The sequence below is a fragment of the Cariama cristata genome, unplaced genomic scaffold, assembly GCF_000690535.1.
Source record: "Cariama cristata isolate BGI_N322 unplaced genomic scaffold, ASM69053v1 scaffold10022, whole genome shotgun sequence".
Taxonomy (NCBI): Eukaryota; Metazoa; Chordata; class Aves; order Cariamiformes; family Cariamidae; genus Cariama; species Cariama cristata.
This window is the reverse complement of record NW_009603219.1, coordinates 1,987-17,741: the sequence shown is the minus strand read 5'-3', so window position 1 is coordinate 17,741 and position 15,755 is coordinate 1,987. Positions and strand designations below refer to the sequence as shown.

The following is a 15,755-nucleotide window of genomic DNA, read 5'->3' as shown; positions in this document are numbered from 1 at the left end:
GCTGAAGAAGTAGTGAGGAGATGCTACCTGAGCCCTCTCTGCCCCATACCTCACTGCTACTCCACAGTTTGTCTGAAGCTCTTCCTAGCACCTGCCACCGAGGCTGAGAGAAGATTGGTATGGGAAGGCCTCTTAAGAGCTCTGAGAGAGTATAAGGGTGACGTGGCGGGTTTGGCTTCCCTTTCACCAGCATCCTCAACTCCTGCGTGGGTCTGGGGGCTGTCTGCAGTGGGTGTGCTGGGCGTCCGTCCTCCCCTCACACCACCCAAATGTCCCACATCCACCTGACAGTATTTGTGCCCGTGGCATCTGGGGCAGATGCTTCATGGTGGTGGAGCCAGTGGCAGCATTGGCTGCGTGGAACCCTTTCCTTTGGGGTTGGGGATGCTCCGGGAAGCAGTTTCCACAATCCAGGCACCACGCCAAGTTCCCAGCTCCGAGGAGCGGGTTTCATTTGTGTTGCCTCTAATGCAAGGAGACAGCTGGGCCTTGGGGATTCGGCAGGGAGGCAGCTAATGGATTTGGGTTCAAGCAGTTGTCCCAGATATCATACATGATTGCACTTAACCTGCAGGAGTCAAGCTCCGAGGACACTGATGGCTAAAACTGCCCCGTTCCCTGCCCCCTCCATACACCCTCTCTTCCTGTTATTGTCTCAAAGTGCAGCCAGAGAGAAAGAAAAGGTGGTACCTGAGCTCTGAGTAACATTTTAAACCATAAAAAGTTCCTCTTAGCTCAACATCTTGCCAAGAAAATGTTTTCAGGATAAAAAAGGTGGCTGGATACTTGTGGGCAGCAAGGGGTTGATTTCTCCTTTTCTTGGGCCAAGTTCAGGTTTTGGAGGATTAGGATTTACAACTGCCAGTGCCTGGGCTGGGTCTCTGCCATAGAGAGTGAACCTCTGTTCCTCTGGGCAATTTTTCTCTATACACCTTTATTTTTCCAGTGGGTAAAAACAACCTGGCTCCTAATGTGGTAATTTTTGCTGGATAATTTGTATTTTCAATGTCATCAGATCTTTGAAGCTTTGAAAATGGAGGGACAGTGGTGAGGGAAGATGTAAACAGGTTTCATCTTTTTATTTTTCTAATGACAGGTCCAGAAATCCCAATTCGATGAACCTTCTTGTTCTTTGCTGAAATTCCATGTGGAAATTATTATATTTTTTCATGGGAAATGGGCAATTTCTTGGAGCAAATGGAGAACTTGCAACAGTGTGCATGAAATCCAGTGATTTAGATGTTACAGAGACTGTAAGGAAGGCTGTAGCTGGATTTTCATCCAAAGCCTTCTCCCTCTTGCTAGGAAGAACAACTTTAGTCGATAAAGTGGGGAGACTGTTAAAAATAAGCTCAATGATGAAGAAACCCTCCCCAGCTCTCAAAGCATGGCAATGGGAAAGATGATTTGATAGTGGGTTTGGAGGGACATTGCTCTGCCCAGACAGCTTTTGACAAGATGTGCTCAATGGCCCTTAATCCTCGCTGCCCTGCCGACAACAGCTCAAAAGCAAATAGCAATAAAACGAAGCCCTGGGCAACATCAGGCTTTGGTATCTAATCGATGTCGGTTTGTAACCTTTAACTTGCAGCAGCCACAACCAGCTCCTGGGGATTTCAGCTGGGGGCTCTAGGCCGTTTGCCTGCATCTCACTGCAGCTGATTTTTAGATGCCCCCCTTCCCCTTTTTTTTTTTTTTTTAAATCTAGCCACCCCAAATCTGTTCTGTTCTCCAACCTGTGATAGTGTTTGGGAGCCTAAGTCCCAGGGAGTGACCAAGATGGCCACGTTTTCATGTGTTTATGCAGATTTTCATGTCACGAGGCAGGGAAGTTAACCCACTTAATGCCTTGTTTTTTTGTTTTTTTTTGTTTTTTTTAAAGCATCATTACGGCTTCCCTAGCTATGCAGCAGTGCAGGTTTAATTGCAACAAATTGCCTGGCTGCAAAGCTCTTCCTTCCTAAACTGTTAGTGCTTGAGGCTGCAAGCAGCCAGTGATCAGCATCCTCTAATGAAGCAGGCAGGATCCCACCAACCTTGTCGCTTGGAGGCTGTAACTGAGCAGCTGAGGATTGCTGCCTGCCCTTTTCCAGCTCTGCTTAGTCCTGGCTTTGGTTACAGCATCAGGGCAGGGTGAGAGGCGCTATCTGTTACCAGGCATCTGCTTAAACCCCTCCAGCTGGATTCACCAGAGGATGTCTGTCTGCCCATGGCAACCCTGTGGAGTTGATGGAGATAAGCTTGTGGGACGAGCCCAGCAGGAGCAGCAAGAGAGGAGTCAGCTCAGTTTGGGGATGGTTTCATTGAGGTATGAATTTCAACCCTCTAACCTGTCTTGTGGCGTCCACTTCTGCAGCTCAACGTCTTGAACAATGTCAGCAGCTCAGAGGACGTCAAGCCCTTGCCGGGTCTCCCGGGGATCGGGAACATGAATTATCCATCTACGAGCCCAGGATCTTTAGCCAAACACATCTGTGCCATCTGTGGGGATAGGTCCTCAGGTAGGAGGTTTTCTTTCTTGGGGAAGGCTTTGTGCAATGAAATCTGCCCTGATGCACTGAAGCAAGACTCATGCAGGAGTGAACGCTGCGGAGGCTCACTGGGGCCATGCTGGCATTGCAAGATTCATAGCTGAGTCTGGCTTGCCCAAGGGCAGGCTGTCTGTTTTGTGGATTGGTTGCGCTGTGCCCAAAAGAGAGCAAACCTGAAAGCCATGCTCTTCTCCCTTATGTGTATAATCTCATTTTACATTTTGTCCCTGTTTATAAAAGGTAAATATATCAAGCCAGCTGTGTTCTTATTTACATGTGCGTTGTGTTAGCTGGGTTTTGGCTGTGCCTGGATTTTCTCTCCTACCTGCAGCCCTGGTCATGCTTTGCAGACCCCGTCTATATCAGTGCACCTCACTTGCTGCCTATGGCTTTTTTGCACTTGGACTGCAGCTAAGATGTGGCTGCACATCCTTCCCCTGGGATGCAGTCCCTCCTTATATCACAGGAAGGTGGCAGTCCTATAGTTTGACTGCTGCTGGTCACTACTCCTGCAAAGAGCCACTAAAGCCAAGTCAGGCCTGCTAAGGTGATACCCTGCAGTCAGTTTTTTCACCTTTGGGGTTGGTTCGAGCTCCTTCATGCTGGAGGAAAGGGCAGATACCTGCCTGCCCAGTGATGGCCTCCCCTTGCCTCCCCAGGGAAGCACTACGGGGTGTACAGCTGTGAGGGCTGTAAAGGCTTCTTCAAGAGGACAATCCGGAAGGACCTGATCTACACCTGCCGTGACAACAAGGACTGCCTCATAGACAAGCGCCAACGCAACCGTTGCCAGTACTGCCGATATCAGAAGTGCCTCGCAATGGGGATGAAGAGGGAAGGTATGAAGATGTGCGGGCTGGTGGAAGGAATGGGCTTATAGAAATTTTCCTTACATTCATTAGAGTAAATCTGGCTCTTCATGGCCATCGAAGGCTGGAACGTTCAAAAAAACCCACAATGACAGCTTCAGGGCATTTTTGACCTTGTTCCGAAAAGGAAATGAGGCTGATGAGGAAGCTGTTACACAGTATTTTATTTTCCATCCCACCTAAACACACATACTGGTGACTACTGAAACTCTTAACTGATTTTGACCCAAGCTTGCCTTTAGTTAGTGGCACTTAATGGCCTGGACCCCTTGGACCCCCATAAACCTCTCTGTGGACAGCACCCTGCAGTGAGGAATCCTGCTTATCTCCTATGCGAACAGCAACCTCTCTTTTTTGTTTTCAGCTTGCTGGCTTCATTTGTCACTACCTAATTCTTGTACTGGAAGATAAGGGTGAATGATTTATTTCTATCGTTTATTTCCTAGTTCTCTGTCATTTCCACTCTTAAGCTCACCTTTGGAGATGAGCTCTGGTACAGCTCACATCCTGTGGTGTTTTTATGCTGCAGGAGAGAGGTGCATGTTCGTGCAGCCTCTTCTGTACTCCTTGTGCACTCACTGCAACACCCAAAGGGCTGTGTTTCTGGCCTAAACTGCTTAAGATGTTGTTCTGGAGCAAGGATTCAACCTGAGGCAATTGGACTTAGGGGGATTTTGCACTGACTTGAGGGAAGCTTCCAAGTGGTGCTGAGGGTGACGTGTCCGCAGTGGGTCCTGCCTCTCCCCCACAACTACGGAGAGTATGAAGGTCTTTGTAAAAGCTACCACCAAGTGAGAGTCTGCTGCAGGGAAAGGCAAGCGCAATGGCATGGGTGTTTATCTGTCCACCTCTGCCCGCTGCAGCTAGCTGCTCCCTCCTTGGTGGAGCAAGGACTACTGAGCTGGATTGTCTCCCAAATTATACTGACAGATGCAAGGTCAGGTAGTGACAACTAGCACAGCATTTAAGCTGCTTTTTTTCCAAAATAAAATAAATGTGCCACCTCCAGGGTTGAATGCTAGCAGGCAGTGTCGCGGTCCCTTTTGGAGGGCACACTGTCCCACTGCAGAGCATGAAAGCCTCTCCTTGTGCAGGAGCTGAGACTGTGCAGGGCAGAGCCTGGGGAAGTAGCTGTAACACTGCACACAGGCTGAGCCTCATCCTGTTCCCTGTAGCATCATCAATGCTGTGCTGCCTCAACTGCTTAGGGCAATGGGGGACTGTGAAATGCCAAGCTTGAATCATAAACCTCATCCCAGGCACAGCTCTCCCTTCCAGCTGGGTGCAAAGTGGTTCAGAGGACCAGGGTGTCAATGCAACTGCCCTTCGCAGAGTGTGAAAATTTAAACCCCAGGATCTTGGTGGATTCTACAGGGGTTTGGCTGCAATAATCACAGTGGGTTTCCAGGAGCAGCAGAAACTGGGGACAGATTGCAGCTTGAACAAGGGATCCTGGATTAGTTTGCGGGCTGAGTGATGGGACTGGTATTTTCTTGGCATGTTCTTTCTTCCACTGAGATTTTTATGACTTTAGAAACACTTAGCTTCTTCCTATGCATTACCCTAAAGAGGGCGAATGCTTCCCCCAGCTGGCTGGCACATACGTGCATCCTGTGTTGCCCTCCTTTGCCAGCACCAGACTGGATGCCCTGCTGAGCTATCTCCTTGGGTGCTGCCCATTCTCCAGCAGCTGGGCAATGCTGGGAAGCGCATCCTCCCAGCTGGGAGAAATGCAGGGAAGTGCTAAGCATTGCAAAGTGATCATGAGCCTCAGTGCGGAGGAACCTCCCGTGGTTTGGCCCTTCCCCTGAAAGCACCCTACCATAAGCCAGGGTAAGTAAGGCAAGGCTGATGCAAGAGCTTATTTTCTGACACTGCTGCAAACAGCAGAGTTATAAAGACAAATGGGAAAGAAGTCTCCTGATCCGAGTATCTGACCTAAAAGCTTGTCACACCTGTCTTCCAGCAACACTTAACTGATTGAGAAAATGGGGATTGAATTCTCCCGCAGGCTTGCTGTGAGCTGTGGGCTGGCTGAGCTTGTCTCTTCCTTGGTGTCTTCCTGGTGTTTATGCAGGTCTCCTCTCCTCTTAAAGGACTTTTTATCCCTTGGGCTTGGTGGTTTTCCCATTCCTCTGGATACTGCCTGGTGCTTAGCTAATGGGTGGAGAAGCCATTAAGCTGTTGTATAGCGAAGCACCAATGTCTGTGGGGCAGGGGCTGGCTTTTCCCCTGCTAACCTTTCATTTTGGGTATATAAATGCCTACAGCTCAGTACAGGTCATTCTTTGAGACCAGGCCAGCTGCCTACCCATCCCTTAGGGGTTGCAGGGCACTTTGGGCCTCTACCTGGTGCTGTATTCTCACACAGGGGTGTGATGCTAGCAGGACTGTAGTTTTGGGACATTTCTCCCCGGCAATGAACTAAACTGATATGACACCTGCTGGTCACTACTCTTTTAGCAGGATTTTCTTATTTCACTTTGGAATTTCTCCAACAAAAAATGCACACCCAGGACTTCTAATGAGCGCAAGGCTTGGCACACCACATACACATGTCCTACACCAACCTGTCCTTAACACACCTAGCACCTCTGGGAGTGAATAGCTGAGATCTGGAGAGAATTTCAGTGATTATGTTCCTCCAGTCAGTAGATATTCTGTAAAATGTACAGAGGTGAGAGAAGTGAAGGCGTTGGGGCATTTGGAGGTGCTAGGAACTACTTTCTAGTGGGGAGGGTTGGGAGGAGAGGTGGTGGAGGGAGAGGTGACACCAGGGCTGGGCCAGGCTGGGTAGGCTTTTGCTCAGGAATGAGATAGGCAGCCTGGGTGGATCCATCTGAGGGTGAGGGACCATCTAGCCCTGCTGCTGGATGCTCTGGCTGCTGTGGGAGTGTTCAAAGCACATTGGGAGCCCAGCAAACCTCAGTGTCTGGGTGCTGGATCCCTCCTGCCTCCTCTAGCATCTAGTGACAGCTGAGTCCAGGCTGCCACCTGGAGGTATCGACTCCTCTTTCCTCTGTTCTGGAGCTTCATACCTTGGAAATCACAACCTTTTGTCAAATTTAGAAGCAACTGGTCTACAGCAACCCCAAAGTTATTGCCGGAGGGTGTGGCAGACATTTTAATGGATGTACAGCTGAAATATCCATTTATTTTCTGTTCTTCCCCTCCTGAGGGTGTTTCTCATCCCTCCTTCCAGAAGAAAGGAGACCCCCTGCAAGCAGGTAAGTGTTACTGTGGATGTAAAGAGCCACATTTCTGTCCTGCAGCTGTGCAGGAAGAGAGGCAGAGGAGCAGGGAGCGGAATGAGAACGAGGCTGAGTCCACAAGCAGTGGCAGTGAGGACATGCCCGTGGAGAGGATCCTGGAAGCTGAGCTGGCAGTCGAACCCAAGACGGAGGCGTACAGCGACGTGAACACAGAGAGCTCGGTAAGGGCCACTAACATCACTTGTAGCTTGATGAGAGCCTTTGAGGTGCAATTTGAAAAGACAAACCCCATGTGAAAAGCTAGCATTATGCAAGAGGTTGTTTGCTTTACACCACCTAAAAATTGCCAACAATTTTTCTTTTGAAGCTACTCTGAATGACAACTAGAAAACAGCCTATACATTATTTTCCTAGCATTTCTTTCCAGTTCCCTCTGGTTTCAATGAGTAGATAGGGCAACAGGTGGATGCCAGAGAGTCTGAGCCCTGTGCTGGTTTCCATAGCTGCACAGCCGTGGACACTGCTTGTCTGCCCCAGTGACTAAGATTGGAATGGAGCTGGACATAGCAGGTTTACTGCTATGGTTTTACTTGTTGGGCTAAAACGGCGGTTCATGCCCATTCAGAGGCTGCTTAATGGCTTTTAGATATGCCCTGGGGACCAGCACATGCCATGCAGGACTCTGCAATGAACAGCAAGCAAATAGAAAAGTCTAGCAACCACCTGATTTGGCTGGTTGTAGAGGGGATAGTAGTAGTAAATATCTTCTCTTTCCAACAGTACACCGCTGAGACTATTGGCAATGTTATAATTTTAGTTGTGGCTCTGAGTATCGTTAACTTGATCCAATACTGTGTGCAGTGCAGACAGTGATTATCAAAGATTTTTCATTGACAAATTCTCCTCTTTTCTTCTGCTCTTTTCCTTTTGGTATTGCTCTTAATTAGACAAATGACCCTGTCACGAACATATGCCATGCGGCTGACAAGCAGCTCTTCACACTCGTCGAGTGGGCCAAGCGAATCCCCCACTTCTCCGACCTGACACTGGAAGACCAAGTCATTCTCCTCCGGGCAGGTAATGTCCTCCACCTGTGGTCTCTAAGGCCATTCCTGGTATCCTGTCCCTTCTTTTGGCTGTGTGCCGTGCTGGGTCGTGACAGCAAAGTCCTGGCCTGATCCATCCCCGCTGTCACAGGACAAGCGACCCATCCTAAGCCATGATGAGCGGTTGGCAGAGGCTGTGGAATCTGCCGTTTGTTGCCCTCTTCATGCAGACATGTAGGAGGGCTGGGGGAGAGTGAATAAATGTGTCTTGTTAATGCAATTCCTATAACTGCAGAACTTACTATGCGTGGGGCACATTAGCGTGTAACATGCAAAATGATGTAAAGGGGTTGCTGATGCAAGCAATATGTATTTTTAGGAGGAAAAAGCAGCATCTTTATCTCCCCCTCGCCCTGCCGCCTTCTATTCCCTTTGAGTCTTCTGCACCTTCCTTTCTGCTGGTTAGGGTTTGCCACCCTTGCAGTATTGGCAAGGGTGCACTTAGTACCTAGGGTCCCATCTCTCCTGTGAGCTGACTCGGAAGCCAGCAGGGAGAAACCAGTTCTCCTGCTCCAAGTGGGACTGACTTTTTTGCTGAACTACCTCTTGTGTCCTGCACACCTCTTCTTGCAGGCTGGAATGAGCTGCTCATTGCCTCTTTCTCCCATCGTTCTGTGTCGGTGCAAGATGGCATCCTTCTGGCCACAGGCTTGCACGTGCACCGCAGCAGTGCTCACAGTGCTGGTGTGGGCTCCATCTTTGACAGGTATGTGGCCTGTTTCTGTCATCACTTAGCAGTGGCCAGGTTGACTCTGTCTTTCCTCTCTGAATAGGAAACGTCTTTAGTGAAAGCTAGAGCAAACCCATGCTGATTTGGGCAGAGTTAGCTTAGAATGAGGCGGGGATGCTTGACTGGCTTAAAAACCAAGAATGGGGTGAAAACACCTTGGAAAGGGATTTGCAGCTGCAGAAGCAGACTTTTGGTTGGGTGTGCAGGGCGAAGAATGCTTCTGTGCTTTCTCTCAAAAGTTTGCTGTAACTGAATCTAGAGCTAATACTGATCAGCGAGAGCTTTAGCTGGCAAAGCCTTAACCCCAACCTGCTCATATAACGACTGCACACGTACTGTCTGTGCCATGGCTGCTCCCTGCCTGGCGGGACACTGTGTTACCACTCTTACACAACTGATGTGCGTAAGAGCAGTGCCTGTGTTTTGCACAGTGAAATGTGGAAAAAAACCCATGCGGATTTCCTCAAGGGAGTGCAAATTGTTCTCCATAGTCCAAACAGAGCATAGAGGCCGCGTGCTGAGCAAAGTGAGAACCGGGGCGGATTTGATGCTCAGGTCCCTGGATGCTGCTGATGCTCATGTAGAAGAGCAGTATGTGGCATGGCTGTCTGTCAAATCTGCCTCTTTGGAATTGGGGGTATTCCGAGTGCCTGTCCCAGGTGCTTTTCAGCCCCCAGCCTTGCTGTCTGTACCTGTCTCTGATTGTCTGCCCACCCATGTTCCCCACATGCAGAGTTTTGACAGAGCTGGTGTCCAAAATGAAAGACATGCAGATGGATAAGTCAGAGCTTGGGTGCCTACGAGCCATTGTCCTGTTTAACCCAGGTAAGTCTGAGGCTGGGGCAGTCCCAGGTGACATACACACCCTCTGGGCCACGGCAGGTCACGGGCAGGAGGGCTGTGGGAGTGAGCGTCAGGACTGCAGGCAGATTTGTCTCACTCCCTGGGTGTAAGATTAAAAAGAGCATAAATCCTTTCCTGCCCATGCTTGTAGTCACTCTGCTGGCAGTGGTAAGGTCCCCTCTGCAGTGATTTCTTCCCTGCCTGTGTTTTCTCCCTCATCCAGATGCCAAGGGTTTGTCAAGCCCCTCAGAAGTGGAATCACTGAGGGAGAAGGTCTATGCCACGCTGGAAGCGTACACGAAGCAGAAGTACCCTGAGCAGCCAGGGCGGTGAGTGTCCCCAAGCAAGGCAGGCAACTCAGGAGAGCACAATACCCACCCTGGAAAGAGGAGACTGAGGCAGAGGTGTATGTGCTACCTCTGCCTGAGCCACCCTCAAAGCAAGGGCAGGACACCAGCCAAAACTGCCCGAGCAGCCCAGCTGTTGCAGGCTGGCTTGTCTTCTCAGTGCCCTAATCCTGGGCCAGAGCCTTTAGGGTGCTGGCGAGATGCGATTTTCTTCAATCCAATCCTACCCTCTGCTGGCCGAGCTCTCGAAACACCAGCAGCCAGATCCGTCCCCATCGCTGCCAGCCAAGTGATGCGCCCACAGCATCTTCTGCTATTTTTGGCTCTAGATGTGACCGCAGAGCACTGCAAGCGGGTCGTGGGGAGGGGGAGGCAGTCTGCCTGCTGCACCCCCTTGCAGCTGTGCCTCGAAACAGGAGGCAGTGGCTCAGAGGCCCTGCTTGAGGGCTTGTGCACCCTCTCGGGAGGCTGGGAATTTTTGAAGGCAGTTTCAGGAAGGATTTAAATGGCACCATGGAGGTGTAAGTCACTAATTCAAATTTTGGAGAGAGAATCTGGATGTATTATCTTTTTTTTTCCCAAGGTTTTAGAAATGCTAAATTTTGTTTTTCAAAGATAGATATTCCCTCCACACATGCAGAGGGAAATGCTTATTTTGAAGGCATAGGGGAATCTAAGACTGAGAACTCCTCAAGGCATTTTTGGGGACAATTTGGGCTCTGCTTTCCTTGAGCCCCTGGCACAGGCTTGGAAACACTTGGGAGAGGGTGGCCAGTGCCTCCTGCATGCCTCTGACTCTGCTCTCTTCCAGGTTTGCCAAACTCCTCCTGCGCCTGCCAGCGCTGCGGTCCATTGGGCTGAAGTGCCTGGAGCACCTCTTCTTCTTCAAGCTGATTGGGGACACCCCCATCGACACCTTCCTCATGGAGATGCTGGAGACACCCCTGCAGGTCACTTGAGGATCTGGCCCCTCTCTGGCCAGACCCTGTCTCCCCGTGCCCCTGCACATCCTTCCACCCCTCTGAGCCTGCGAGAGCTCCAGAGATGTCCTGCACCCTCCGCTCCTCCTCGGTGGGATTGTTGTGTTTTTGTACAGCTGTAAATCACCCCCTCTAACCCTCCCTGGCCTGGCCATGGGGGGTCACAGATCCTCCGACCAGCTAACCATTCCCCTGCCCCCCTGTACAGATAATTGCTTTAAATTATTTTTTCACTCTCAATAAAAGCCAACAAAACAAATAAAATAATATATGAGAGAGGCACTGATTGGAGCTGGCAGAACAGTGTCCTCTTTTGCTGCGGTCAGAGGTCTGGCTTGGGATGGGGCTGAGGGACCCTCCTGAGATGCTTGGGCAGCCCAAATCAGGGCAGGGACATCACTCGGGATATCACTGCTTGTGCTGATGGGCACAGTCCTCTGGCCAAGAGACAACAAGTGGTGTCGCTTCTTGCTCCTGCTAAGGAAAGACATGGAGAAACTTGCTGCTTTGAATCGGAGTGTTTCCTTCCACCATCTTAAAAAGAAACTCTTGGACTCTTTGAATTCTTTGACTTTTTAAAGTAATTTAAAAAGTCAAAGAAGTTTAAAGTAATTTAAAAGCCCATTTAAAAAGTCACTTTTTTTCTTTTCTGAGCTAGTCCAACCACTGGTTCTTCCCTCAAAGTGCTTCATTTTGGTCCAGGTGGAGTATTTTGGGGGGGACCTGAACCTGGTGTGCTCATAGATAATTTTCATTTTTTCTGAATGTTCATGGATCCTGTTCTCAGGCTTTTTTTTTTCCCCTCCATATTTTTGCACTGGAAACAGGCTCTTCAACCCCAAATTTATAATCTCATACTTCCGTAAATGAGACTTGCAGAGAGGGAAAGCACAAGACACTCTAACAAACTTGCCTCAAAGGTCTGCCTGGTCTTTCCCCTGCTCAAATGGCACTGCTGGAGCTTCCCATCACAACCGAGCTAACCAGAGTCAAATGAGTTAAAGACATTAATTTGTTCAATATGCAGAGCTTATCCTGGTGGGAAAATGTCCTCCCAGGAACCCAGCAAAACTGTCTGTATTATTATTCATAAAACAGGTGTAGTGTTAAGTGATCTGCCCCTTCTGACCCTCTCAGCAGACAGTGCGGTGAGATGCAGCCGTGCTTCGTCTGTCCGCGTGACAGATTGCAATGCTGCCGCTTGGTGACTTGGGGAAGTTTGAGGGAAAGGAGTAGTGACAACAGGAAAGAAAGAAGGATAAAAATGAAACGTTTTGTTAAAACTCCCACACAGGGACATGATTCATTCCCTGGTATTTCATTGTGAGAAAGAAAAAGAAACAAAACCCCAAAATTGTGAAAACTTTTCTTTTTCCTGATGACAGTAGAAAAAAATGGAGAATTTCGAAAGAGGTGAGAAGCACTGGCCAAGGGGCTATTTTTAATTGAAAAGGTAATTTTCCTTTAAAAGGTAAGTATTTAAAGACAGAAAATATTCAGTTTGCTCATTGTAAAACCTTTGCTAGAGTTTGTGACACTGCATGCAGGCTCTGCTGGGATGGTACCCACACCATGCTGCCGGTTAAACTGAGCAGAATATTGCCTCCAGCCTGGGCTGGTACAGGCTTTCCAGTTAGCTGGGTTGGGTTTCTTCTCTGGTTATAAAGCCCTGAGTTTCTCTTGACCTCCCTGCTCTCAAGTTTGATGGTTTAAATTGAGGAGGTTGGTTAGCATGAGCAGGCTTAGCAAGAGAGGGGCTGCAGGAGCTGATGCTACTGTCTGAAGATAGACCATTAGGACAAGAGGAAACGGTCTTAAGTTGCACCAGGGGAGGTTCAGGTTGGATATTAGGAAGAACTTCTTCACTGTAAGAGTCGTTAAGCATTGGAGCACGCTCCCCAGGGAGGTGGTGGACTCGCCATCCCTGGAGGTGTTCAAAAAAACGTTTAGATGTGGCACTTCAAGACGTGGTTTAGTGGGCATGGTGGCACTGGGTAGAAGGTTGGACTTAATGATCTTTGAGGTCTCTTCCAACCATAATGATTCTATGTGATATTAATGCGTTTTACTGAAATATATAGAGGAAAACCTGAGGGTCCTCATGCCTGTAGCAGACCTCTTGCTAAGATGGTATCTGAGTGCTGTTTTGGAGCCCTGCAGCACTCAGTGGTAACTCAGAGTGTGCTTTGGCTCTGGAGGAAGCTGCTGCAGCACAACGGGCTTGAGCCAGCTGAAGAGGACAGCGTGCTTCCACACCAGTGGTGTTGTCTCTTTCGGGAGCTTGCAGGCTGTCCTCAGCACACAGTTGTTGCAGCTGTGATCATAAGTGTTTAAGTTGAGCTGCAAGGTTGAGTTTAATTTGGCCAAGACATGCAAAAGTGCTTTGGGCCATGCCCAGCCCTCTCTGATAGCGGTTTAACGTAGATGGTGTGATGGCTCTTGGTGGCTTAATTTGAGTCCATGATTCAGAGTCCCTGATACTCTACGTTGGCAGAACAGCTCAACACATGGGCAACAGATGAAAATAAAGTGGACAGAAGAGTAGGATCCAGCATGTACCACTGCAGTCAGTGCAAGTAGAGCTTGCTAAGTCCCATGAACGATTCACCTTGCCTGTCTTGATGCTGATCTCAGTCCACCATCTGCGAGCAAATCTAGACCACTGCCTGCAATATGAACAGTGACTTTTTGAAGTTGGAAGTGATGAGATCTGATAACCAAGACTGGACTAGGAAGTCTCAAAGTGGCCATTTGTGGCTCCTGGACACCCCTACCCCTTAGCAGTCTACCTTGAGACCCTGGCAAGGTGGTCTCTGGGTTCTGGGCTCCAAGGTCTCCAGGTTGCACTTTGAACAGGACTTGTCCTCATTCTCCAAATGACTAGTGGCTTTGTTTTGTGGTTGGTTGGTTTTTTCTTTTTAAATTTAGCGTACTTGGTCACCTGCTTAACGCACACCCCACCACACACATCCCCACCCTGTGTCTGGTAGGGCAGTGAGACCATGAGACACAGAGTATGGCTTCTGTAAATAAGGGGCTGCTTGCTTGTCTGAAAGTGTCACTAACAGACAGCTGACCTATGCAAAGGAAAGGAATCTTTGAGCAACTGAGCTCTATCTGCAATCACTGAGGACTTGAGGTTTGATGTAATCTCCTGGATTTGGTCCTAACCGTTGGATTCTTCATTCATGTTGTGGGCCTCCCTACAATGGTGACAAAATGCTGCACAAGAGCTGTGCTTCCCCTGGCCTTGCAAAGCATAGAGCAAGTCTTTATGGACAGCCTGAGGAGCAAATCCCATGGCAGTTAGTAATAACTTGCTGGTGTAGTTTTCCTTCAGGATGAATTGCTGGAGAAGAACAGCAGCTTGGAGGGGCTGGAGCTTACCTAATCTGCAGCCCTGCAAAAACCTAATTTTCATAAAATAATGGAAATCACAATCACAGATAAGCCAAAGAAAACTTCTATCTTTACATGTACATTCAGCCCCAGCTTGTGTGGAGTTATGGCTGCACAAAGAATTCAAAAATAGCACTAAAGAACTAAAAAATCAAGAAATACCAAAGTTTGAGTTCCTTCCAATGTGGTAATTTTTCATTGCAGACCTATGTCCTGATAGTGCCTTCAAAGTCCAAGGGTCAGTCACTTTTCAGGCATGACAAGGAAAGCGTAACAGGGTCCAGCTACCTACCCTTCCTACTGAAACCGGGCTCCTCTTATCTCCTCTGAATTTTGCTCTTGCTAGCTTCTGGTTGCTGGGTCTTGCCAATGCCTCGTCTGAAGATCCGGTCATTGGTTTCCCCATGAAAGCCCTCATAGCCTCACATTAAGTTCTGACGTTTTTTCCTTTGCTCTGGGAATAATAAATAAACCAGACTCTGGGAATGACTGGTGCAAGGCAAAGCATCATATTCTCTTTCCCACCATGCATCACATCTCATGAGCCTTCTGAGTCAGCAGCAGTCCCCCCTACCACGGACAAGCTTTGTTTTAGTGCACAGGCCAAACATTTTGAAGCGTTTATTAATTCTGAGCTGCTCGCTCTGTAGTGCTCCATGGAGAGGAGTTCAAAAAATAGTGGGGTTAGCCACTTACGGTGAGGACCTTGGAAAATGAAAAAGAAACCTTAAACTCCATTGCTAGTGCTAAGTTGGATTTGTTTCTCACCCAGAAATCAAGCCGGGGTATTTTCCTGCCCGGTCTTCATTTAGGTTCTGTAGTGGCTGCTTCAGTTTCTACTGGAGTTCGACAACAGCAGTTCTGGATTGGGAATAAAAAAAAAATAATAGCCCAAGCTATAAAGGTTTGAGCTGCTTTGCATTCAGTTCAGCTCTGGGCTCCCTGCTGAATTTAGTGATTCAAGGGTATGTCCTACAGACCTGAGATGACTTTCGGACACTGACGGTGTGACTCTGAATTGAGTGCTGCCACCACCACTGGCCTTTCCTTGAGGACCTCTGGGCTGGGCTGGGCCCTGGACTGCCTTCACCATCACAGCTGAGCTCCCCTGAGAGGCTCTCTTTGCTGCCTGGTTTCTCTGCTCATCCCGTTTCTGTCCCTTCCAGTTCTCTGCTGTCCCACCAAAGGCCCAGGTGGGAAGCTGGGGAGGCTGTGCTGATTCGGTGCCTCCTGGAGCACCGGAGGGCATGGGGAGGAGGAGGAAGAGGAGGAATTACACTGATCAGGAGGCATGTGAAGGTCCGCAGAGCTGATGGTGGCAGTGGGAAGCAGTGTGTGTATCCTCTTTCAGGGGATGATGGCTTTTATTTCATGGCGAGGTACATTGTGGTGGAAAGCATGATACAAAGCCAGAGAAGCCCTGATAAATACCCAGGCGTTTGTCAGCATTAGTGGACAAGGACCGACCTATACCTACGCAAGGCCGGTGGCTGTGACCCCGTCTCTCTCCCATCTCTATGCCCTCTGTGCAATCAGCTCTACCTGAGACAGGCTTGGTTTGGGGGAATTCAGTGGTAAAGGGAGAAGATTTTATCACCCCAGGGATATTTGACAGTGTTGTGGCTGTGGGTTGGTTTCTAGCCTGCCTCCACATCAGGGCTTGGCCAGCCCAGCTGGGTGTGCAGCAGCTGAGGCCTATAAAGGGCTGTGAGGGTGGCGTGAAGGAGAGGGTGGTGTG

The 15,755-nt window shown here is 49.1% G+C and overlaps 1 protein-coding gene across 1 annotated transcript in view; it reads left to right on the top strand.

Moving 5' to 3' along the window:
* The window catches only part of RXRG (retinoid X receptor, gamma), a 22,082-nt gene extending 11,211 nt beyond the window's left edge, over positions 1–10,871 (top strand). Inside the window, exons 3-10 of the mRNA XM_009695084.1 lie at positions 2,357–2,501; positions 3,191–3,370; positions 6,673–6,833; positions 7,560–7,689; positions 8,292–8,424; positions 9,182–9,273; positions 9,515–9,620; positions 10,450–10,871. Coding sequence (XP_009693386.1) covers positions 2,357–2,501; positions 3,191–3,370; positions 6,673–6,833; positions 7,560–7,689; positions 8,292–8,424; positions 9,182–9,273; positions 9,515–9,620; positions 10,450–10,597 — 1,095 coding nt within the window. The 3' untranslated portion in view covers positions 10,598–10,871. The remainder of the gene's footprint in view (positions 1–2,356; positions 2,502–3,190; positions 3,371–6,672; positions 6,834–7,559; positions 7,690–8,291; positions 8,425–9,181; positions 9,274–9,514; positions 9,621–10,449) is intronic.
* Positions 10,872–15,755: the final 4,884 nt, after the last annotated feature.